Below are 26,414 nucleotides of genomic sequence, written 5' to 3' on the forward strand. Positions count from 1 at the left end.
CAGGTGGGGATATAGTTATGGAATTGTTGGTGCTATTATTTAATAAATGTATTTAAGAGGTTAAAGTGCCTAGGGATTGGCAGAGAGCATGCATAGTTCTTTTCCTTTGTATAAAGGCAAAGGGGACAAAGAGAGTGCAAAAATTATAGGGGAATAAGTCTGGTGAAGTGTATGGTAGAGTTATTATTGAACGAATTGAAAGGAAGATGGAAATAGGATAGCAGATGAACAAGGAGCCTTTAGGAAAGGTAGGGGTTGTGTGGACCAGGTTTTTACAGTGAAACATAAAGTTGAACAGTATTTAGATAAGGATAAAGAGGTTTTTGTGGCATTTATGGATTTGGAAATGGCATATGACAGGGTGGATAGGGGAACAATGTGGCAGATGTTGCAAATGTATGGAATAGGAGGTAGGTTACTGAAATCGGTGAAGAATTTTTACGAGAATAGTGAAGCTCTGGTTAGAGTATGTAGGAGAGAGGGAGATTATTTCACAGTAAAAGTAGGCCTTAGACAAGGATGTCACCATGATTGTTCAATATTTTAATAGATGGGGTTGTTAGAGAAGTGAATGGCTTGAGGTGAGGGGTTAAAACATAAAGAATCTAACACAAAGTGGGAGGTATCACAGTTGTTCTTTGCTGGTGACACTGTACTTTTGAGAGATTCTAAAGAGAAGTCGCAGAGTTTGGTGGATGAGTTTAGAAAGGTATGTAAAAGAAGAAAATTAAAAGTGAATATTAAAGAGTAATGTGATGAGGATAACAAAAACATTAGGTGACGAAAGAAATGATATCAGATTGGAGGGAAAGAGTATGGAGGAGGTGAATGTTTTCAGATATTTAGGAGTGGGCATATGAAAGATGAGGTGAATCAGAGAATTGATGAAGAGGAAAAAGGTGAGTTGTGCACTTAGAAGTCTGTGGAGACAAAGAACTTTGCCCATGGAAGCAAAGAGGGGAATGTATGAGAGTATAGTTATACCAACGCTCGTATATGGGTGTGAAACATGGGTGGTGAATGTGGTTGAATGTTGAGTGGTTTCACCAGTCTCTCAGGACGATGCATGTTTGTTGCACCCGGTACCAGAAGGACTGGTATGAGGTTATTCCCCTCTTAACTGCCGTGCGGGGAATTATTCTGGAATCATAAAGTCATGGGCTAGGTGAGGATGATGATGCTTCCCCCTAGGAGCTTTTTTTTCTCAGTTTCAGAGACTGTTTGGCTAAGATGTGGTGGACGGCACCAGTGAAACTGCCTGCCAGTCTGACCAGGATGGCGAGGTACCATGAGGTAGTGCTACATGATCTGGAGCTAGTAAGGTGTTGGTACTGGTGCCGGATTAATAGTTAATCGTACCTGTTGTTGGATGAGGTTTCTGGTGAAAATAAAACCCACACACAGATCAGAAAAATGCGAATTGTTACCTTCATCAGCAATCTGAAATGACCAATATTATGAAAGGTGAAATACAAGACTTTGAAAAGTGTATTTTTGATGGTGTGGAAAGGTTTAGTGCTTCGGTTCAGCCAACATGGAACTTTGAGAACGAGTTTTGTGATATTAGGAAAGGGGGCATGAACCCCCATGAGGTAAATGTAGCTGAACAAATTCAGCAAGTTTTGGATAGAATAAACTGAAAAGTGATGTATTCAATTGTGGGAAGAGATGTGTATGGTGGAAGAAATGACTTTTTTTACATTTTTACTACACTCATCGAGAGTCAGTGGACATTGCCTTTCAAGGGTCTCACACTAGATGACACTCTCGGCATTTTCACTGGCTGCCGCAAAGTATATTTGATAAGTGATGCTGAAGGGTTTCCTCTTATGAATAGTTTCATTGATGTACTAGATAAAAAAGATGAATATGTGGCAGGTTATTTGACTTCCATGACCCAGTGTGTCAATTATATCTCTATGTTTGAAATTGTACTCTACAGATTCTTTAAATTTTTGTATAACTTTAAATGTAATGTGAACTTGGTTTACACAGCATGTTTGCAAAATGATAATAGTGTTAGTGCTCCTGTAATGACTAGATTCAATGTTGCACTGCCATTTTCTCTCCAAGTAGACGTCAGTTCTGCTGGTGTTAGTGCTGTGTTGTTGAAAAAAACAGCAGGACAATTACTGCCAGTAAACTTAAAAGTTACCAGAGAGTTTATGCCACAACGGAAAACGAGGCTCTTGTTTTGTGTTGATTGTGCAGAATTTTTTCAGTATAGTGATCACAGTCCTGCATTTCTCTCACGTGCCGAGGAACCGCACTCAAGTGCTCACTTTGAAGATTCGTTATGTGTAGGGGAGAAAGAATGTGGTTGTTCATGTATTTTCTCGTGTGTACTGCACATAATGTAGTGAAGACCATTTACATGTTCTCGTTTTTGCAGTGGTTGCAGTAGTTGAGTAGATGGCTTTCTGACTACCTAGTGGACTGAAGCTCGGTGAGCTGGTGAAGGGGAAGTATCAGATTTCCCAAGAGTGTGTGTGTGTTTATGGTGGTAGTCACGTCAGTACATACCTAGGTAAGGTATGCTAACATAAGGTGTGGGCGGTGATGCCTCACCTGTGTGATGTTGGTGTATGGACTGTTGGACCAAAGATAGTGGTACGGTGTTGGCAATGAAGCATCACCATTTCTGGGTCATGAATAGTGATCACCAGTGTGGGGTGACTCCAGGGTTCCTTGGAATGACAGTGTAGGTGAAAGCCTGGGAGGCCTACCTTCTGAGGGGTCAATGGTGATGACTCAGTGTTTTTTCAAGGTCACAGTCCCACCGACAAAATTTATACGTGGCTACCCAGTTCTGAAGTCTGATACCTTTCCTTAACGTGCTTTCCAATTTCTACCAGTGGTGTATTTTGCCTAGCCAGTTTTGCTTATTGCATATTGCTGTGAGACACAGCGCTGACAATGTGCTTTTCTATTTGTATTAATGTGTTCACTTATTTTTGCACTGTTTCTGGAGACTTTGTTAATATATTTTTTATAAAGTGCTTATTTCATATGTGAAAACAGAGATGTGTGATAATGAATGCTAATGCTTACAGAAAGAGTTTCTCAGTTTAAAAAACCGTGTAATTAATATGAAGTTTGTTTATATATATTTGCCTCTTTTATTTTTGCAAGCAGAGTTGTGTAATAATGAATACTTATGCTGTTTAAAGAGAGACTTTCTCAACTTATAATAAGTTTACTTGTATATAATTAATGTGTATACTAATTATGGAATTAATTTGTACAGAGGTAACCCAGAACAGCTCTTTAATTATGTCATGTATAAATAATGTATCGATATAGGTTTTAGGTCAAGAACGAGTATGATGATGCATTTTCGTAGTTTAAGTTTAAGAGTACAGCTATAAACATAACTGTAGGCTCATTTGGAATAAAACCCGATCACTTTTGCGTTAAACGAGTTCCATACGTCTGCGGATTATCAGTGCTCATTGTAGAGTTAATAGGTATATGTTCATTTTGTTTTTCTATGTAAAAGCAAATTGCACCAAGACAGTGCTTGATGCAGTTTTCTTATTTATGGTAAATTTTGCTTCCCCAGACCTACAGTTAATTTCCCATTTTTTTTCTTGGCTAGCTGGAGCCGAGTGGTTCCAGCTAGCTGAGTGAGACCAGTGGTCCAGGGGAGAGGGTATTACGCAATATTATAAAATGTGTATAGAAAACACTCAATATAAGTTAGTGTACGAGATTTGTTCTGAAACCAGACATGTATTATTCCTGGTCTGAGTAGTCAGAATAGGGCAGGTGAGGTGTGTATTTGAGGTAGTACGAGAACAGCGGCGGCTGGATCAAGTCGTCATGGTTTGGTGCAGGTATGTGGGTGGTATTTTTGGCCAAGTCTTGGCCATTGGTTGTTGTATTGTTGTTATGCTTTCACTATTTTCCTTTAAGGTTCCAGTGTGTGCAAGTGCCTGTGCTCTGGAGAGTACATATAGCGCTTTGACTGTAAGCTAAGTAGTTAGTAGGAAAAGGGAGGGGGTTATAAAACCTCCCTCTTTCTATATTTTGTTTTGCTCACTATTAGCAGTGTGCTAGTGAGCTAAAGTGTGTTTGGTTAAAGGTGAACCGGTGTGTGGTGATTCTGTATGTAGAGAAGGTTGTATGATGTACATGTTAATATGCTATTAATATATTATATTTTTATATGTTAGTTTTAATGCCCTTCCTCTTCATAACAATTGACTCCACACTTAATGTGAAGGCACAAGCTGGTCCTAGGTTGGTTTATGTGGACTAATTTAAATGCCCTAGACTTGGAAAGTTCTTTGCCCCTAGGAGCCAGGACTTTTATTTATGTTATGCAGTAAAAAGTGCATCAGTAAACTTATTTCTATTATTTTCCTAAAATATGTATTACCTGTTAATAAACTACTTTCTCTACGAAGTTCAATCAAAGGCCCCTCCATTATCATTTACACCTGGCACCCCAAACTTACCTACCACACCCTCTCTAAACGTTTCTACCAATTTAGCATTTAGGTCCCCTACCACTATTACTCTCTCACTTGGTTCAAAAGTGCTAATTACTCGCTTAACCTCTCCCGAAATCGCTCTCTCTCTCTTTCTCTCTCTCCTCTACACACCTCTCTTCTCCAGGTGCATACACGATTTTTATAATGCACTTTCTGCATCCGACCCTTATTTTAATCCTCTTAATCCTCGAATTTATACTTTTATATTCCCTCTTCTCCTTCTAAAACTATTCCTTTAACATTATTGCTATACTTTCCTTAGCTCTAACTCTCTCAGATACTCATGTCTTAATCCCATTTATTTATCTCCATTAAATCTTCCTGTAACTGTGGAAACACCAATGAGTAATGGTGGTAGTGTTAGGATAATCGGGTGGGAGTTAACCTAATTAGACCTTTCCCTCATATTGGAATTTCTTGCCCTCCTGCTCCCACCTGGTGTGTAACTATGGTATTCTACTCTTGTTTCTTTTTACATTATGTGTTAAATGTCTTTTGATAATGTAACTGGACTTGATTTGTTTTACGTATTTTAACGTATTTTTTCTTATTCCTCACTATTTTTTTTAAAGGCCTTCTGCCTAACATGTAAATGACCGCTTGTTTGAGTTTTTAACGTTTTATTATCTTCTATCTTTGTAACCTAATTTACTGAACTGCGACACTCGACACTGGCGAGGCACGGCGGGCAGCTCAGTCTATGAAGTAGACCAGAGACTTCTGCATCTTGTAAATTCCTTAGGTGCTGAACACTTAGACTGCCCATCTGTTGTCAAAACCTATAACGACCTTCATGATGCTACTAGCCAGAGTTGTACCACCTCTACTAATGGCGAATCACCAACACGTTCGTGTGTGTACTTATCTAATTGTAGTTGCAGGGGTCGATTCATAGCTTCTGGCATCGCATCTTCACTGTTCGCTACTGGGTTACTCACTTCCTGAGCTTCATCATACCTCTTCTTGTGTGTGTGTGTGTACTCACCTAATTCACCTAATTGTACTCATCTAATTGTGGTTGCAGGGGTCGAGACTCAGCTCCTGGCCCCGCCTCTTCACTGATCGCTACTGGATCCTCTCTCTCTCTGCTTCCTGAGCTTTGTCATACCTCTTCTTAAAACTATGTATGGTTCCTGCCTCCACTACTTCACTTGCTAGGCTATTCCACTTGCTGACAACTCTATGACTGAAGAAATACTTCCTAACGCCCCTGTGACTCGTCTGAGTCTTCAGCTTCCAGTTGTGACCCCTTGTCCCTGTGTCCCCTCTCTGGAACATCCTATCTCTGTCCACCTTGTCTATTCCCCGCAGTATCTTGTATGTCGTTATCATGTCTCCCCTGACCCTTCTGTCCTCCAGTGTCGTCAGTCCGATTTCCCTTAACCTTTCCTCGTACGACATTCCCTTGAGCTCTGGGACTAGCCTTGTTGCAAACCTTTGTACTTTCTCTAACTTCTTGACGTGCTTGACCAGGTGTGGGTTCCAGACTGGTGCTGCATACTCCAGTATGGGCATAACATACACAGTGTACAGTGTCTTGAACGATTCCTTATTAAGGTATCGGAACGCTATTCTCAGGTTTGCCAGGCGCCCGTATGCTGCAGCGGTTATTTGGTTGATGTGTGCCTCCGGTGATGTGCTCGGTGTTATGGTCACCCCAAGGTCTTTCTCCCTGAGTGAGGTCTGTAGTCTTTGTCCACCTAGCCTATACTCTGTCTGCGGTCTTCTTTGCCCCTCCCCAATCTTCATGACTTTGCATTTGGCTGGATTGAATTCGAGAAGCCAGTTACTGGACCACATGTCCAGCCTCTCCAGGTCTCTTTGCAGTCCTGCCTCATCCTTGTCCGATTTAATTCTTCTCATCAACTTCACGTCATCTGCGAACAGGGACACTTCAGAGTCTATTCCTTCCATCATGTCGTTCACATATATCAAAAATAGCACTGGTCCTAGAACTGACCCCTGTGGGACCCCGCTCGTAACAGGCGCCCACTGTGATACCTCTTCACGTACCATGACTCGTTGCTGCCTCCCTGTCAGGTATTCCCTTATCCATTGCAGTGCCCTTCCTTTTACGTGTGCCTGATCCTCCAGGTTCTGCACTAATCTCTTGTGGGGAACTGTGTCAAAGGCCTTCCTGCAGTCTAGGAAAACGCAATCTACCCAACCCTCTCTCTCGTGTCTTACTTCTGTTACCTTGTCATAAAACTCCAGGAGGTTTGTGATACAAGATTTGCCTTCCATGAACCCATGCTGGTTTTCATTTATAATCTTGTTCCTTTCCAGGTGTTCGACCACTCTCCTCCTGATAATCTTCTCCATGACTTTGCACACAATACATGTCAGAGACACAGGTCTGTAGTTTAGTGCCTCGTTTCTGTTTCCTTTCTTAAATATGGGGACTACATTAGCTGTCTTCCATTTCTCAGGTAGTTGCCCAGTTACAAGGGATGTGTTGAAGATTGTGGTTAGAGGCACACACAGCATCTCTGCTCCTTCTCTAAGGACCCATGGGGAGATGTTGTCCGGTCCCATCGCCTTTGAGGTGTCAAGGTCACTTAAGAGCTTCTTCACCTCCTCCTCAGTTGTTCGTATGTCATCCAACACTTGTTGGTATATTCCCTCTTGATGTTCCCTTCTGTGCTGTCTTCCCACAGCCCTTCCTGTCTCTACTGTAAAAACTTCCTTAAATCTCCTGTTCAGCTCCTCACATACCTCCTGATCATTTCTTGTGAGTTCTCCACCTTCTGTCCTTAATCTGATCACCTGGTCTTTGACTGTTGTCTTCCTCCTGATGTGGCTATACAACAGTTTCGGGTCAGTCTTGATTCTCGATGCTATGTCATTTTCATACTGTCGCTGGGCCTCCCTCCTTACCTGTGCGTACTCATTCCTGGCTCTGCGACTGATCTCCCTATTTTCGTGTGTTCTCTGCCTTCTGTACTTTCTCCATTCTCTATTGCACTTTGTTTTTGCCTCCTTACACCGTCGGGTAAACCAGGGGCTTGTTCTGGTCTTCCCGTTGTTACTGTTGCCTTTGGGAATGAACCTTTCCACTGCCTCCTTGCATTTTGGTGTGTGTGTGTGTGTGTGTGTGTGTGTGTGTGTGTGTGTGTGTGTGTGTGTGTGTGTCCCTGTCTGTGGCAAATTATTATAATCAATTATAGGTGCTATTATTAGAAGTCACAGAATTCTTGGCTTCATATCTAGAAGTATACATAATAGAAGCCCTCAGGTTGTTCTTCAACTCTATATATCTTTGGTAAGGCCTCATTTAAACTATGCTACACAGTTCTGGTCACCGTATTATGGAATGGACATCAATGCTCTGGAAAACGTACAAAGGAGAATGACAAAATTGTAATAAAGTTGATAGAATTACCGACAATATGTAAAGTAAAAGGACACAAGTGCAACTAATGTGACATTTATTGTGGCAACGTTTCGCTCTCCAGGAGCTTTATCAAGCCATTACAAACAATACACGGACACAGAGGGTATATAAAGGCTCAGCGTGAGGTGCAATGCTAGTGAGGTACCATTTCGATGTTCACTAGTGGTAGTGGTAGTGGTAGTAGTAGTAGTAGTAGTAGTAGTAGTAGTAGTAGTAGTGGTAGTGACAAAAGTAATACAATATGGTAGAGCAATTAATTCGTACATGAGTAAAAGGATATAAAAGCTATTACTTGGGTAACATAAAAATAGGTTGGACAAATATAGACTGGAAAGAGGCAGCTTGTTTCAGTGTTCACTCTCTGTAATGTGCTTTGTGTAGTATAACAGGAGAGACTATGTGATGGCAGGGTTTACTGTTTTCAGGAGGATTCTTGCTAAGACTTCGGAGATGGTGAAATGCCTTTGTTTTGTTTAATTGTATTTGAAACAGCGATCAGTGCTGATTCGAGGCACTTGCGTCTGCGGAAATTAGTTTCTTTGATCACTAATTGGGCGTCTCTGAATTTCATGAGATGATTGGTGGAATTTCGGTGTTGTACACAGGCGTTGTTCAAGTTATCGTTCCTACATGCGTAAATGTGTTCATTGAGACGGGTGTCGAGGTTTCTTGCTGTTTCACCTACGTAAATCTTGTCACAGCCTCCACAGGGTATAGTGTAAACTCCTGCATTGACTGGTTCGTGGTGCTTGGATTTTGTCCTGGTTAGATCCTTTATTGAAGTGCAACCTGGCTGTTGGGAAGAATTATAGCTTTGTTGGGAGTGGTGTTGATGCGTGGAGAATTAATGATCTGAAGAGGTCTTTTCTTGCACTCTTTGATGAAAAAAGAAGGAAAATGTAACTCAGTGAATGTTTGGTGAATGTATGTACATTCCTCGTCAAGAAACTCAGGACTACAAATTCGGTATGCTCTTAGGAAATATCCGATGATGATGCCTCTTTTGGTCTTGGTATCTTGACTGGAATAGAAGTGTGTGAGATCATTTTTATTGGTGGGTTTCCGATAAACTTGAAATCTTAGGTTGTCTACTTTGTGAATGAGGACGTCGAGGAAAGGTAGCTTGCCATTGGACTCTTCTTCTAGTGTAAACTGGATCGCAGGTTCAACTGCGTTGAGCCTTGCCTGAAGATCCCGTACATCAAAACGTTTTGGAGTTATTACGAGGACATCGTCCACGTAACGTAACCAAGTGACGCTTGAAGGGATGATGTTGGCGAAGTGTTCGGACTCTAGGTGTTCCATGTATAAGTTGGCTAGGACGGCACTTATGGGGGACCCCATTCCCATGCCGTAGGTTTGTTTGTAGAGCTTGTTATTGAAAGAAAAACAGTTGAAATTAACACAGAGTTCAGTCAAGTCAACAAAATCTCCGGGAGGTAGAGGAAGATTAAGGTCCTGATTGACTTTACGTCGTAGAACCTCGATGGCTTTTGTGGTAGGTACTTTTGTAAAGAGGGAAGTCACATCCAAACTGCTTAGTTTCTTGTTACGGATGGAGAGGTTACGGATGCGGTTGAGAAGATCGCCTGAGTGTTTAAGATGAGCAGGGCTGATGGTCCCCAGAAGGCAGGAAAGATGTTTGGCAAGAACTCCGGCTAGTTTGTGTGGAGCACTGCCTATTTCTGACGTGATAGGTCTGAGAGGAATATTGTGTGTATGGGTCTTGGGTAAACCATACATGTGTGCTGGTTTAGGGTTGCTTGCTAACAAGTACAGAAGTTTCTTCCCTTCTCTAGTGCGTTTGAGTATTTGTCTGGTTTTGTATAGAAAATCTTTGGTGAGCGTCTCCCACTGTTGAGTGCTGATGGGTTCGTATGTAGATTGATCATTCAAAAGGTCCATCATTTTAGTGTTGTAGTCACTGGTGTTGAGTATGACGACTCCACCTCCTTTGTCGGCGGTGGTGACGATAATGTTGGGGTCGTTGGCGAGGTTCTTAAGGGCAGTGATGTATCGTCTAGGAAGATTAGAAGAAGGTTCACATAAAGCTGCAGTGAGAAGGCCCTGTATATAACCCTTCTGGAAGTTGCTGTCACTGTGCCTATGGTTCCTGGTAACTAGATTGAGTTGATAGGTTTGCGTATGTTGGTGGTAAATTTGAGTCCCAGACTCAGTGCTTGTTTTTCGTAGTCGGTTAAGGTGCGTGACGATAAGTTGTTTATCAGGGATTCGCGTCCCATTTCCTTCCATCGACTGTCAGTGCAGAGGTACTGAAGTTTGCGATTGAGTTTGATCTTCTGTTGGAGGTTAGCTGTGGTGACTGTGCTGAGAATATGCTCAGCAGTGTGTTGGTCAATCTGAAGATTGGCCCTCATATTCTTTGCAGTTTCAAAGGTTTCCTTAGCGATGTTAGAAAGTTCTTCGGCACATTCAGTTAAGTAAGCTTGGGTAGCTGGAGAGAAGGGGTGCTTGGAGTTGGAGAGTTGTGCAGGAGTAGACTTAGGGATCACCTTCTCTGCCAGGCAATCTTGTAGGAAGTTGTGTCTGTTGCGATAGCTGTGAGCATGAAGAAGGGTGTCCAAATAACGTCTGCATGAGATGTCCATTATGTTGCGGTGTCTGACAGTTTGTAATAAAGTTGATTGAATTACCGACAATATGTAAAGTAAAAGGACACAAGTGCAACTAATGTGACATTTATTGTGGCAACGTTTCGCTCTCCAGGAGCTTTATCAAGCCATTACAAACAATACACGGACACAGAGGGTATATAAAGGCTCAGAGTGAGGTGCAATACTAGTGAGGTACCATTTCGATGTTCACTAGTGGTAGTGGTAGTAGTAGTAGTAGTAGTAGTAGTAGTAGTAGTAGTAGTAGTAGTAGTAGTAGTAGTAGTAGTAGTAGTAGTAGTAGTAGTAGTAGTAGTGGTAGTGACAAAAGTAATTCCACCAATCATCTCATGAAATTCAGAGACGCCCAATTAGTGATCAAAGAAACTAATTTCCGCAGACGCAACTGATCGCTGTTTCAAATACAATTAAACAAAACAACGGCAGCTTCACCATCTCCGAAGTCTTAGCAAGAATCCTCCTGAAAACAGTAAACCCTGCCATCACATAGTCTCTCCTGTTATACTACACAAAGCACATTACAGAGAGTGAACACTGAAACAAGCTGCCTCTTTCCAGTCTATATTTGTCCAACCTATTTTTATGTTACCCAAGTAATAGCTTTTATATCCTTTTACTCATGTACGAATTAATTGCTCTACCATATTGTATTACTTTTGTCACTACCACTACTACTACTACTTCTACTACTACTACTACTACTACCACTACCTCTAGTGAACATCGAAATGGTACCTCACTAGTATTGCACCTCACGCTGAGCCTTTATATACCCTCTGTGTCCGTGTATTGTTTGTAATGGCTTGATAAAGCTCATGGAGAGCGAAACGTTGCCACAATAAATGTCACATTAGTTGCACTTGTGTAATGACAAAGTTGACCCCATGTATCAGAAATCTTCCCTATGAGGATGGACTGAGATCCCTGAATCTGCACTCTCTAGAAAGGCGTAGAATTAGGGGAGATATGACTGAGGTGTATAAATGGAAAACAGGAATTAATAAAGGGGATGCAAATAGCGTGCTGAAATATTTATCATAGACAGGATTCGCAGTAATGGCTTTAAGATGACAAAATTCAGATTCAGGAAGGATATAGGAAAGCACTGGTTTGGTGGATGAGTGGAACAAACTCTCGAGTACTATCATAGAAGCTAAGACACCGTGTAGTTTTAAAAATAGGTTGGATAAATACATGAGCAGGTGTGGGTGGGTGTGAGTTGGACCTGACTAGCTTGTGCTACTAGGTCAGATGCCGTGCTCCTTCCTTAAGTGAATGTGACCTGGCCTCACTAGGTTAGGGCATTGGCTTAAGCCGGCAGGAGACTTGGACCTGCCTCACATGGATCAGTAAGTCTGCTGCAGTGTTCCTCCTTTCTTATGTTCTTATGTAGTCTTCTTGTTCTTCATTGTTTCCACCACTCCTTCTGTCTTCTTGATCCTCAGCTTCGTCTCATGTTGCCCAGCCACTGTCCAAGTTCCTCTCCTGACCTGAGGACTCACAACAAGAGGATTACTGTGAATCCTCTTGTTTTTCTCCATCAAACGCTATATCTCGAGCTTAGCTACCCTTAGCTCCTCCTTAGGCTGCTGGTAAAGTTGTTCAATGGAAGACATCTTGGTTCAGATTTACAGACAAGGAACGGTAAAAATAAAAGATAAACAGAAAAACATATAAGGACGAGACATCTTGCAGTTACCTTACAACACCTGACATTTTTATGATGATGTGGGTAGGTAGTCAAGGATGTGTCAAACACAGCTTCTATGCTCCCCAGGCTTTAAGTTGTTAAATGTATCATAAATTCTTCCTAAATTTTATTAAGTATAGGTGAATCCAATTTTTATAATCCTAAAGCAATATTCATATTTTCAAAACTATTTTTTTACGCAAATTTATTAAATAATATTTCTCTTGACTATGGGTCTGCTTGATATAACTTTCTCAGTCTTGTGAAAATCAATTGGATGGTTATAAAATCTCTCACATAAATAAACAGAGCATTAGAATCCTGTCCACTTCTAATGCTGCATGTATGGTGTTTTAATCTAAATTTAAGACATTTCCCAGTTTGACTGTAAAAAACTCACAATTTTTACAAGGGGGAATTTTTTTTTTCAAAAGGTTTTTTTACTGTATCGAGATTTTTAAATATAATTTTGATATTAAAATTCTTAAGTAGAGAGAGTATATCAAAAAAGTTTTCATGGTAAGGGAGAACCAACATAGTTTTAGTTAGATAAGGTGGCCCGGTGGTCTGGTGGCTAAAGCTCCCGCTTCACACACGGAGGGCCCGGGTTCGATTCCCGGCGGGTGGAAATTCCGACACGTTTCCTTACACCTATTGTCCTGTTCACCTAGCAGCAAATAGGTACCTGGGTGTTAGTCGACTGGTGTGGGTCGCATCCTGGGGGACAAGATTAAGGACCCCAATGGAAATAAGTTAGACAGTCCTCGATGACACACTGACTTTCTTGGGTTATCCTGGGTGGCTAACCCTCCGGGGTTAAAAATCCGAACGAAATCTTATCTTATCTTATCTTATCTTATGTCCATTTTTAAATTGTAGAAGTAATTCCAGTAGTTTTAAAGTCTGGTCCAGCAACTGGCTCCTCGAGTTTAACCCCACCAAATGCAACGTCATGAAGATTGGGGAAGGGCAAAGAAGACCGCAGACAGAGTATAGTCTAGGTGGCCAAAGACTGCAAAAATCACTCATCGAATATGATCTTGGGATGAGTATAACACCGAGCACATCTCCTGAGGCGAACATCGACCAGATAACTGCTGCAGTATATGGGCTTCTGGCCAGCCTGAGTATAGCGTTCCGATACCTCAGTAAAGAATGGTTCAAGACTCTGTACACCGTGTACATGAGGCCCATACTGGAGTATGGAGCACCAGATTGAAACCTGCACCTTGTCAAGGACGTCAAGAACTTACAGAATGTGCAAAGGTTTGCAACAAGACTAGTTCCAGAGCTAAGGAAAAAATGTCCCACGAAGAAAGGTTAAGGAAAATCCGCCTGACAATACTGGAGGACATGAGAATTAGGGGAGACATGATAACGACATACAAAATACTGCAAGGGATTGATATGGTGGACAGAGACAGGATGTTCCAAGGGATGGCACACAGAAACAAATGGTCACAATTGGAAGTTAAGACTCAGATGAGTCAAAGGGATGTTAGGAAGTATTTCTTTTAGGCATAGAGTTGGCAGGAAGTGGAATAGTGTGGCAAGTGACGTAGTGGAGGCAGGAACCATACATCAACATAATGTCAGGTGTTGTAACGTGACAGCGGGATATAGTCTCGCCCTTGAATATTAAAATAGTATAAAATAGTGACAGGTTGTTAGGTAAGACACATGTGCAATAGTTAGGTATCTTTATTTCGAAAATAAAGATACCTAATTGTTTCATATGTGTCTTACCTAACAGTCTCGTCCATACATGTTTACCTCTTTATCTTTTAATGCTTCACAGTTCCTTAATAATGTGAGAAATCACCAAAGCGCTTGGAACTCTTTTTTTCACAGTGGTTAAACTGTATATCGTGATATAACCTGTTTACTGTGATTGTATTACATATGTTCACTGGACAAGTAGGAACCAGCAGACTGTTATGAACAGGTTGATGCACCGTGACCTTACTTACTGCATGATAGAAAAAAAATAGTATTTATTTTTTCCATAATTAGGTTTATAAAATATCTCGGTCAATACTGGAATATTTTTGACCAGGATGGATTGTTTGTGACCTGACTCACTGCTGGATAATGAACAGTCAGACTGACGTGGTGACCTGACTCACTGCTGGATAATGAGCACTCAGACTGACGTGGTGACCTGACTCACTGCTGGATAATGAGCACTCAGACTGACGTGGTGACTTGACTCACTGCTGGATAATGAGCAGTCAGACTGACGTGGTGACTTGACTCACTGCTGGATAATGAGCAGTCAGACTGACGTGGAGACCTGACTCACTGCTGGATAATGAGCAGTCAGACTGACGTGGTGACCTGACTCACTGCTGGATAATGAACAGTCAGACTGACGTGGTGACTTGACTCACTGCTGGATAATGAGCAGTCAGACTGACGTGGTGACCTGACTCACTGCTGGATAATGAGCAGTCAGACTGACGTGGTGACCTGACTCACTGCTGGATAATGAACAGTCAGACTGACGTTGTGACCTGACTCACTGCTGGATAATGAGCAGTCAGACTGACGTGGTGACCTGACTCACTGCTGGATAATGAGCAGTCAGACTGACGTGGTGACCTGACTCACTGCTGGATAATGACCAGTCAGACTGACGTGGTGACCTGACTCACTGCTGGATAATGAGCAGTCAGACTGACGTGGTGACTTGACTCACTGCTGGATAATGAACAGTCAGACTGACGTTGTGACCTGACTCACTGCTGGATTATGAACAGTCAGACTGACGTGGTGACCTGACTCACTGCTGGATAATGAGCAGTCAGACTGACGTGGTGACCTGACTCACTGCTGGATAATGAGCAGTCAGACTGACGTGGTGACTTGACTCACTGCTGGATAATGAGCAGTCAGACTGACGTGGTGACTTGACTCACTGCTGGATAATAAGCAGTCAGACTGACGTGGTGACCTGACTCACTGCTGGATAATGAGCAGTCAGACTGACGTGGTGACCTGACTCACTGCTGGATAATGAGCAGTCAGACTGACGTGGTGACTTGACTCACTGCTGGATAATGAGCAGTCAGACTGACGTGGTGACCTGACTCACTGCTGGATAATGAGCAGTCAGACTGACGTGGTGACCTGACTCACTGCTGGATAATGAGCAGTCAGACTGACGTGGTGACTTCACTCACTGCTGGATAATGAGCAGTCAGACTGACGTGGTGACTTGACTCACTGCTGGATAATGAGCAGTCAGACTGACGTGGTGACCTGACTCACTGCTGGATAATGAGCAGTCAGACTGACCTAGTGACCTGACTCACTGCTGGATAATGAGCAGTCAGACTGACCTAGTGACCTGACTCACTGCTGGATAATGAGCAGTCAGACTGACCTAGTGACCTGACTCACTGCTGGATAATGAGCAGTCAGACTGACCTAGTGACCTGACTCACTGTTGGATAATGAGCAGTCAGACTGACCTAGTGACCTGACTCACTGCTGGATAATGAGCAGTCAGACTGACCTAGTGACTTGACTCACTGCTGGATAATGAACAGTCAGACTGACGTGGTGACCTGACTCGCTGCTGGGTAATGAGCAGTCAGACTGACGTGGTGACCTGACTCACTGCTGGATAATGAGCAGTCAGACTGACCTAGTGACTTGACTCACTGCTGGATAATGAGCAGTCAGACTGACGTAGTGACTTGACTCACTGCTGGATAATGAGCAGTCAGACTGACCTAGTGACTTGACTCACTGCTGGATAATGAACAGTCAGACTGACGTGGTGACTTGACTCACTGCTGGATAATGAGCAGTCAGACTGACCTAGTGACTTGACTCACTGCTGGATAATGAGCAGTCAGACTGACGTGGTGACTTGACTCACTGCTGGATAATGAGCAGTCAGACTGATGTGGTGACTTGACTCACTGCTGGATAATGAGCAGTCAGACTGACGTGGTGACCTGACTCACTGCTGGATAATGAGCAGTCAGACTGACGTGGTGACCTGACTCACTGCTGGATAATGAGCAGTCAGACTGACGTGGTGACCTGACTCACTGCTGGATAATGAGCAGTCAGACTGACGTGGTGACTTGACTCACTGCTGGATAATGAACAGTCAGACTGACCTAGTGACTTGACTCACTGCTGGATAATGAACAGTCAGACTGACGTGGTGACTTGACTCACTCCTGGATAATAAGCAGTCAGACTGACGTGGTGACCTGACTCACTGCTGGATAATGAGCAGTCAGACTGACCTAGTGACTTGACTCACTGCTGGATAATGAACAGTCAGACTGACGTGGTGACCTGACTTACTGCTGGATAATGAGCAGTCAGACTGACCTAGTGACTTGACTCACTGCTGGATAATGAGCAGTCAGACTGACCTAGTGACTTGACTCACTGCTGGATAATGAACAGTCAGACTGACGTGGTGACTTGACTCACTGCTGGATAATGAACAGTCAGACTGACCTAGTGATTTGTCTCACTGCTGGATAATGAACAGTCAGACTGACGTGGTGACTTGACTCACTGCTGGATAGTAAGCAGTCAGACTGACGTGGTGACTTGACTCACTGCTGGATAGTAAGCAGTCAGACTGACGTGGTGACTTGACTCACTGCTGGATAGTAAGCAGTCAGACTGACGTGGTGACCTGACTCACTGCTGGATAATGAACAGTCAGACTGACGTGGTGACTTGACTCACTGCTGGATAATGAGCAGTCAGACTGACGTGGTGACTTGACTCACTGCTGGATAATGAGCAGTCAGACTGACGTGGTGACCTGACTCACTGCTGGATAATGAGCAGTCAGACTGACGTGGTGACTTGACTCACTGCTGGATAATGAGCAGTCAGACTGACGTGGTGACTTGACTCACTGCTGGATAATGAGCAGTCAGACTGACGTGGTGACCTGACTCACTGCTGGATAATGAGCAGTCAGACTGACGTGGTGACTTGACTCACTGCTGGATAATGAGCAGACAGACTGACCTAGTGACTTGACTCACTGCTGGATAATGAACAGTCAGACTGACGTGGTGACTTGACTCACTGCTGGATAATGAGCAGCCAGACTGACGTGGTGACTTGACTCACTGCTGGATAATGAGCAGTCAGACTGACGTGGTGACTTGACTCACTGCTGGATAATGAGCAGTCAGACTGACGTGGTGACTTGACTCACTGCTGGATAATGAGCAGTCAGACTGACGTGGTGACTTGACTCACTGCTGGATAATGAGCAGTCAGACTGACGTGGTGACTTGACTCACTGCTGGATAATGAGCAGTCAGACTGACGTGGTGACCTGACTCACTGCTGGATAATGAGCAGTCAGACTGACGTGGTGACTTGACTCACTGCTGGATAATGAGCAGTCAGACTGACGTGGTGACTTGACTCACTGCTGGATAATGAGCAGTCAGACTGACGTGGTGACTTGACTCACTGCTGGATAATGAGCAGTCAGACTGACGTGGTGACTTGACTCACTGCTGGATAATGAGCAGACAGACTGACCTAGTGACTTGACTCACTGCTGGATAATGAACAGTCAGACTGACGTGGTGACTTGACTCACTGCTGGATAATGAGCAGCCAGACTGACGTGGTGACTTGACTCACTGCTGGATAATGAGCAGTCAGACTGACGTGGTGACTTGACTCACTGCTGGATAATGAGCAGTCAGACTGACGTGGTGACTTGACTCACTGCTGGATAATGTGCAGTCAGACTGACGTGGTGACTTGACTCACTGCTGGATAATGAGCAGTCAGACTGACCTAGTGACTTGACTCACTGCTGGATAATGAACAGTCAGACTGACGTGGTGACTTGACTCACTGCTGGATAATGAGCAGTCAGACTGACGTGGTGACTTGACTCACTGCTGGATAATGAGCAGTCAGACTGACCTAGTGACTTGACTCACTGCTGGATAATGAACAGTCAGACTGACGTGGTGACCTGACTCACTGCTGGATAAGGAAGAGCCAGACCATTAACGAGAAAGGGTGGGTGGGAAGTAACAATATATCCTACAATACAGAGGGTCACTGACCTGCACGGGTGGGTGGGCTGTGACCTGCAGCTCCTGCAGAACAGTGAGAGTGAAGTGGGCGGTGTCAGTGCCCGCCCCATTAGCTGCCACGCAGGTGTAGCCGCCTGCGTCTGCTGGTCCCGCACGCACTCCACTCACCACGGCGCCCCGCACCCATACACGCCCACCGCTCACGCCAACACTTCCGCCCACAGTCCCCAGCTCCCCGCCCACACCGTCACGTGACCAGCTGTTAGACCATAGAATTTTTTTTACATTAGACATGAAATTTAGAGTAAGATAATATCGCTATTACCTATTACATATCCTTGCTAATATTCTTATTGACCAATGTTCACTTGACTCTATATAGCATCGTCATACATCAACTTATTGAACCTTATTGCAATATTACCTAAATTATCAGTAAGATTATATATATTTCGAATAAAATAAGATAAAAATACATTAAGGCCTACTGAAGGACTTGAATCTTGAATAACCATGAGCCTAAAACAACACATTGTAGTAGAACATAAATAAGACTACAGTAGGCCTAGAGTGAGACTGAACGAACGATACAGTAGGCCTAGAGTGAGACTGAACGAACGATACAGTAGGCCTAGAGTGAGACTGAACGAACGATACAGTAGGCCTAGAGTGAGACTGAACGAACGATACAGTAGGCCTAGAGTGAGACTGAACGAACGATACAGTAGGCCTAGAGTAAGACTGAACGAACGATACAGTAGGCCTAGAGTGAGACTGAACGAACGATACAGTAGGCCTAGAGTGAGACTAAACGAACGATACAGTAGGCCTAGAGTAAGACTAAACGAACGATACAGTAGGCCTAGAGTAAGACTGAACGAACGATACAGTAGGCCTAGAGTAAGACTGAACGAACGATACAGTAGGCCTAGAGTAAGACTGAACGAACGATACAGTAGGCCTAGAGTAAGACTGAACGAACGATACAGTAGGCCTAGAGTAAGACTGAACGAACGATACAGTAGGCTTAGAGTGAGACTGAACGAACAATACAGTATAACTAAAATATTAAAAGCAACAACCACTGCAGAAGGTCTACTGTAAGTTTATGTATAATTACATAAGAACTTAGGTAATTCTGCCTGGGAGTGCCATTACAAGGGGCGCCTTAGGCCTACCCACATGGGAGTGCCATTACAAGGGGCGCCTTAGGCCTACCCACATGGGAGTGCCATTACAAGGGGCGCCTTAGGCCTACCCACATGGGAGTGCCATTACAAGGGGCGCCTTAGGCCTACCCACATGGGAGTGCCATTACAAGGGGCGCCTTAGGCCTACCCACATGGGAGTGCCATTACAAGGGGCGCCTTAGGCCTACCCACATGGGAGTGCCATTACAAGGGGCGCCTTAGGCCTACCCACATGGGAGTGCCATTACAAGGTGCGCCTTAACCCTACCCTCATGGGAGTGCCATTACAAGGGTCGCCTCAGGCCTACCCACATGGGAGTGCCATTACAAGGGTCGCCTCAGGCCTACCCACATGGGAGTGCCATTACAAGGGTCGCCTCAGACCTACCCACATGGGAGTGCCATTACAAGGGGCGCCATAAGCCTACCCACATGGGAGTGCCATTGCAAGGGTCGCCTCAGGCCTACCCACATGGGAGTGCCATTACAAGGGTCGCCTCAGGCCTACCCACATGGGAGTGCCATTGCAAGGGTCGCCTCATTCCTACCCACATGGGAGTACCCTCGCAAGGGTCGCCTCAGGCCTACCCACATGGGAGTGCCATTGCGAGGGGTGCCTCAGGCCTACCCACATGGGAGTGCAATTGCAAGGGTCGCCTCAGGCCTACCCACATGGCAATGCCATTGCAAGGGGCGCCTCAGGCCTACCCACATGGGAGTGCCATTACAAGGGTCGCCTCAGGCCTACCAACATGGGAGTGCCATTGCAAGGGTCGCCTCAGGCCTACCCACATTGGAGTGCCATTACAAGAGTCGCCTCAGGCCTACCCACATGGGAGTGCCATTGCGAGGGTCGCCTCAGGCCTACCCACATGGGAGTGCCATTGCAAGAGGCGCCCCAGGCCTACCCACATAGGAGTGCCATTGCAAAGGTCGCCTCAGGCCTACCCACATGGCAGTGACATTGCAAGGGTCGCCTCAGGCCTACATACATGGGAGTCCCATTGCAAGGGTCGCCTCAGGCCTACCCATATGGGAGTGCCATTACAAGGGTCGCCTCAGGCTTACCCACATGGGAGTGCCATTGCAAGGGTCGCCTCAGGCCTACCCACATAGGAGTGCCATTACAAGTGTCGCCGCGGGCCTACTCACATGGGAGTGCCATTACAAGGGGCGAATCAGGCCTACCCACATGGGAGTGCCATTAGAAGGGTCGCCTCAGGCGTACCCACATGGGATTGTCATTACAAGGGTCGTCTCTGGCCTACCCATATGGGAGTGCCATTACAACTGTCGCCTCAGGCCTACTCACATGGGAGTGCCATTACAAGGGTCGCCTCAGGCCTACCCACATGGGAGTGCCATTACAAGGGTCGCCTCAGGCCTACCCACATGGGAGTGCCATTGCAGTACCATTGCAAGGGTCGCCTGAGGCCTACCCAAATGGGAGTGCCATTAGAAGGGTCGCCTCAGGCCTAACCACATGTGAGTGCCATTACAAGGGTCGCCTTAGGCCTACCTAGATGCGAGTGCCATTACAAGGGTCGCCTCAGGCCTACCCACATGGGAGTGCCATTACAAGGGTCGCCTCAGGCCTACCCACATGGGAGTGCCATTACAAGGGTTGCCTCAGGCCCACCAACATGTGAGTGCCATTACAAGGGTCGCCTTAAGCCTACCTAGATGTGAGTGCCATTACAAGGGTCGCCTCAGGCCTACCCACATGGGAGTGCAATTGCAAGAGGCGCCCCAGGCCTACCCACATGGGAGTGCCATTACAAGGGTCGCCTCAGGCCTACCCACATGGGAGTGCTATTGCAAGGGGCGCCTCAGGCCTTCCCACATGGGAGTGCCATTACAAGGGTCGCCTCAGGCCTACCCACATGTGAGTGCCATTACAAGGGTCGCCTCAGGCCTACCCACATGGGAGTGCCATTACAAGGGGCGCCTTAGGCCTACCCACATGTGAGTGCCATTACAATGGTCGCCTCAGGCCTTCCCACATGGGAGTGCCATTACAAGGGTCGCGTCAGGCCTACCCACATGGGAGTGCCATTACAAGTGTCGCCTCAGGCCTTCCCACATGGGAGTGCCATTACAAGTGTCGCCTCAGGCCTTCCCACATGGGAGTGCCATTACAAGGGTCGCTATTACAAACACGTGTGAACCTTCATCAAACACGTTTGAACCTTCACCAAACACGTGTGAACCTTCATCAAACACGTGTGAACCTTCATCAAACACGTGTGAACCTTCACCAAACACGTGTGAACCTTCATCAAACACGTGTGAATCTTCATCAAACACGTTCGAACCTTCACCAAACACGTGTGAACCTTCATCAAACACGTGTGAGCCTTCACCAAACACGTGTGAACTTTCATCAAACACGTGTGAACCTTCATCGAACACGTGTGAACCTTCATCAAACACGTGTGAACCTTCATCAAACACGTGTGAACATTCATCAAACACATGTGAACCTTCACCAAACACGTGTGAACCTTCATCAAACACGTGCGAACCTTCATCAAACACGTGTGAACCTTCACCATACACGTGTGAACCTTCAACAAACACATGTGAACCTTCACCAAACACGTGTGAACCTTCATCAAACACGTGTGAGCCTTCATCAAACACGTGTGAACCTTCACCAAACACGGGTGAACCTTCAACAAACACATGTGAACCTTCACCAAACACGTGTGAACCTTCATCAAACACATGTGAACCTTCATCAAACACGTGTGAACCTTAACCAAACACGTGTGAACCTTCAACAAACACATGTGAACCTTCACCAAACACGTGTGAACCTTCACCAAACACGTGTGAATCTTCAACAAACACGTGTGAACCTTCATCAAACACGTGTGAACCTTCATCAAACACGTGCGAACCTTCATCAAACACGTGTGAACCTTCACCATACACGTGTGAACCTTCAACAACCACATGTGAACCTTCACCAAACACGTGTGAACCTTCATCAAACACGTGTGAGCCTTCATCAAACACGTGTGAACCTTCACCAAACACGTGTGAACCTTCAACAAACACATGTGAACCTTCACCAAACACGTGTGAACCTTCAACAAACACATGTGAACCTTCATCAAACACGTGTGAACCTTCACCAAACACGTGTGAACCTTCAACAAACACATGTGAACCTTCACCAAACACGTGTGAACCTTCACCAAACACGTGTGAACCTTCAACAAACACGTGTGAACCTTCACCAAACACGTGTGAACCTTCAACAAACACGTGTGAACCTTCATCAAACACGTGTGAACCTTCACCAAACACGTGTGAACCTTCACCAAACACGTGTGAACCTTCACCAAACAGGTGTGAACCTTCATCAAACACGTGTGAACCTTCACCAAACACGTGTGAACCTTCACCAAACACGTGTGAACCTTCACCAAACACGTGTGAACCTTCACCAAACACGTGTGAACCTTCAACAAACACGTGTGAACCCTCATCAAACACGTGTGAACCTTCACCAAACACGTGTGAACCTTCATCAAACACGTGTGAACCTTCACCAAACACGTGTGAACCTTCACCAAACACGTGTGAACCTTCATCAAACACGTGTGAACCTTCACCAAACACGTGTGAACCTTCACCAAACACGTGTGAACCTTCAACAAACACGTGTGAACCCTCATCAAACACGTGTGAACCTTCACCAAACACGTGTGAACCTTCAACAAACACGTGTGAACCTTCAACAAACACGTGTGAACCCTCATCAAACACGTGTGAACCTTCTCCAAACACGTGTGAACCTTCAACAAACACGTGTGAACCCTCATCAAACACGTGTGAACCTTCACCAAGCACGTGTGAACCTTCATCAAACACGTGTGAACCTTCACCAAACACGTGTGAACCTTCACCAAACACGTGTGAACCTTCATCAAACACGTGTGAACCTTCACCAAACACGTGTGAACCTTCACCAAACACGTGTGAACCTTCACCAAACACGTGTGAACCTTCATCAAACACGTGTGAACCTTCACCAAACACGTGTGAACCTTCACCAAACACGTGTGAACCTTCACCAAACACGTGTGAACCTTCACCAAACACGTGTGAACCTTCAACAAACACGTGTGAACCCTCATCAAGCACGTGTGAACCTTCAACAAACACGTGAGAACCCTCATCAAACACGTGTGAACCTTCAACAAACACGTGGGAACCTTCATCAAACACGTGTGAACCTTCAACAAACACGTGTGAACCTTCATCAAACACGTGTGAACCTTCACCAAACACGTGTGAACCTTCATCAAACACGTGTGAACCTTCACCAAACACGTGTGAACCTTCATCAAACACGTGTGAACCTTCATCAAACACGTGTGAACCTTCACCAAACACGTGTGAACCTTCACCAAACACGTGTGAACCTTCACCAAACACGTGTGAACCTTCATCAAACACGTGTGAACCTTCAACAAACACGTGTGAACCTTCATCAAACACGTGTGAACCTTCACCAAACACGTGTGAACCTTCATCAAACACGTGTGAACCTTCACCAAACACGTGTGAACCTTCATCAAACACGTGTGAACCTTCATCAAACACGTGTGAACCTTCACCAAACACGTGTGAACCTTCACCAAACACGTGTGAACCTTCACCAAACACGTGTGAACCTTCATCAAACACGTGTGAACCTTCAACAAACACGTGTGAACCTTCATCAAACACGTGTGAACCTTCACCAAACACGTGTGAACCTTCATCAAACACGTGTGAACCTTCACCAAACACGTGTGAACCTTCATCAAACACGTGTGAACCTTCATCAAACACGTGTGAACCTTCACCAAACACGTGTGAACCTTCACCAAACACGTGTGAACCTTCACCAAACACGTGTGAACCTTCATCAAACACGTGTGAACCTTCAACAAACACGTGTGAACCTTCATCAAACACGTGTGAACCTTCACCAAACACGTGTGAACCTTCATCAAACACGTGTGAACCTTCATCAAACACGTGTGAACCTTCATCAAACACGTGTGAACCTTCATCAAACGTACATCACATTGTCCTTGTAACTGAATTGACACCCGTCAACAAGTTAATTAAAAAGTTTATTATATATGGTGATATGTCTTTTAGTACATTTACCTAATCACTAGTGATCTTAAGAACATAATAATAATAATAATAACAATAATAATAATAATAATAATAATAATAATAATAATAATAATAATAATAATAATAATAATAATAATAATAATAATAATAATAATGAAAATAATAATGAAAATCATTATTTATACAGGTTCATGACTCGACTTATTCAACCCTACCTGGTATCAACGCCATACTATACTTGTATATTTCATGATCGCAATGACTTATACACTGTGTGTTAACATATATGGTGTATGTGATTCAGATTCACTGGGAGATAGGTTTAACGTCGTGATATCATGACCAAAATCTTGACCAACGAGAACAAATATGGAACAACAAGAGTGACTGTCAAAACCTTTTAGGGCAGATATACAAACTCTTAATACCACTGCTAAATACCAATTACAGTATTAGACGTTGTAATTTCCGTATGCCCCTTCTATGACAGTACAGACAAGAAAAACTTGAAAGAATCCCAATGACAGCTAAGTACATCTTAAATAAGATACATATAAACTCAGCCCACAAGAGAACACAGGCTCACTCACCACCAGGTATGTGTAAGAATATACAAAATCATAAGAGAACACAGAAGTGAAGAAACAATTCGGAGACGACAGTAGCAATGAACATCACATTCAGGTCAGGATCAGAGACAAGTTCCAACTACTCTATCAGCAAGGAAATGTTGCCTGACACAAGACAATGTTTCCGATACTTTGGAAAATGATGTTTTTAATGTAACATGACAGAAATGTCATCCAAGGATACACACAAAAGCAACAGGAACATTTTTATCAAACAAAACAGATGAAGCTGGAGCAACAGCAACACACACAGCAAGAGGCATTTTTGAGGTTCTCCAGCGCTCGGGCTTAATGCCCAAAGCTAGGGTTTGGCTCCAAAAGGATCCTGTAATGCTTGCTGCCTTTGCACTTCATGACATCGTCTGCTGTTATGCAGCTGCCACACCCTCCAGTCCTAGTGTGGGAGGGGTTTGTGGCAGCCCAAGATGTGTAGCATCTCCCTCCAAGCCATGTGGGGGAGGGAAATGCGGCTAGGCCTAGGGACAGCTAGTCCCAGAAGATGAGCAGGTACTTGTACCTCCTCCCATGGCAGATATTGGTCTGAGACACTCCCAACAGAGGGAGCCAAGGCCGGACCACCGATTGGAAAAGGCCCTGGCCAAGAGATTATACCGGCGAATCAACAAAAATCCTCTCCTTGGTTCCTGTCAGCTCCTTGGAGAGTTGGTTAGTAGCAATATATTATATATAGTAGGCTGGACCACCACACAGCTGTCAGTTTTCACATACGCAACAACTGTGTCTGACCTAATACTATGCTTCTCTGGTACAATAAACAATATTTTAATTTTTGCTAAGAATAACACAAATATACATGCTATGCTACTATTATATTAGGTGAAATGTATCTGGTGCACAAGATCAACATAACTATAATAATATTGATGCACCACAAAACTTATACAGTCAAAGGTAGAGTTTGTAGAATGTGGTATTCATTCTTTTACATTATTTTCCACACTGTTCCTTCAACAAACTTTTTCCTCTTGAAAAAAGTAGTCTCCTCATATATCTTGGTCCCTGAGCGCAGTATCTATGACTTCTTGCTTATTTAGAAACTGTTTTCATGTGTGTTACTGTAATGAGTGAGTTACATTTCACGTCCCACGTTTTTTGTTTACTAGGTATCGCTTATCCATACGCCCTATATTAAACACGAGTCATTCACTTTCTATATTGCTACT

General features: G+C 44.3%; 1 protein-coding gene across 1 annotated transcript in view; it reads right to left on the reverse strand.

Annotated features, from left to right (window-relative positions):
* LOC128688200 (cell adhesion molecule Dscam1) overlaps positions 1–26,414 on the reverse strand; it is an 876,413-nt gene that overhangs the window by 573,232 nt on the left and 276,767 nt on the right. Inside the window, exon 7 of the mRNA XM_070086854.1 lies at positions 18,297–18,525. Coding sequence (XP_069942955.1) covers positions 18,297–18,525 — 229 coding nt within the window. The remainder of the gene's footprint in view (positions 1–18,296; positions 18,526–26,414) is intronic.

Source organism: Cherax quadricarinatus, chromosome 19 (assembly GCF_038502225.1).
Source record: "Cherax quadricarinatus isolate ZL_2023a chromosome 19, ASM3850222v1, whole genome shotgun sequence".
NCBI lineage: Eukaryota > Metazoa > Arthropoda > Malacostraca > Decapoda > Parastacidae > Cherax > Cherax quadricarinatus.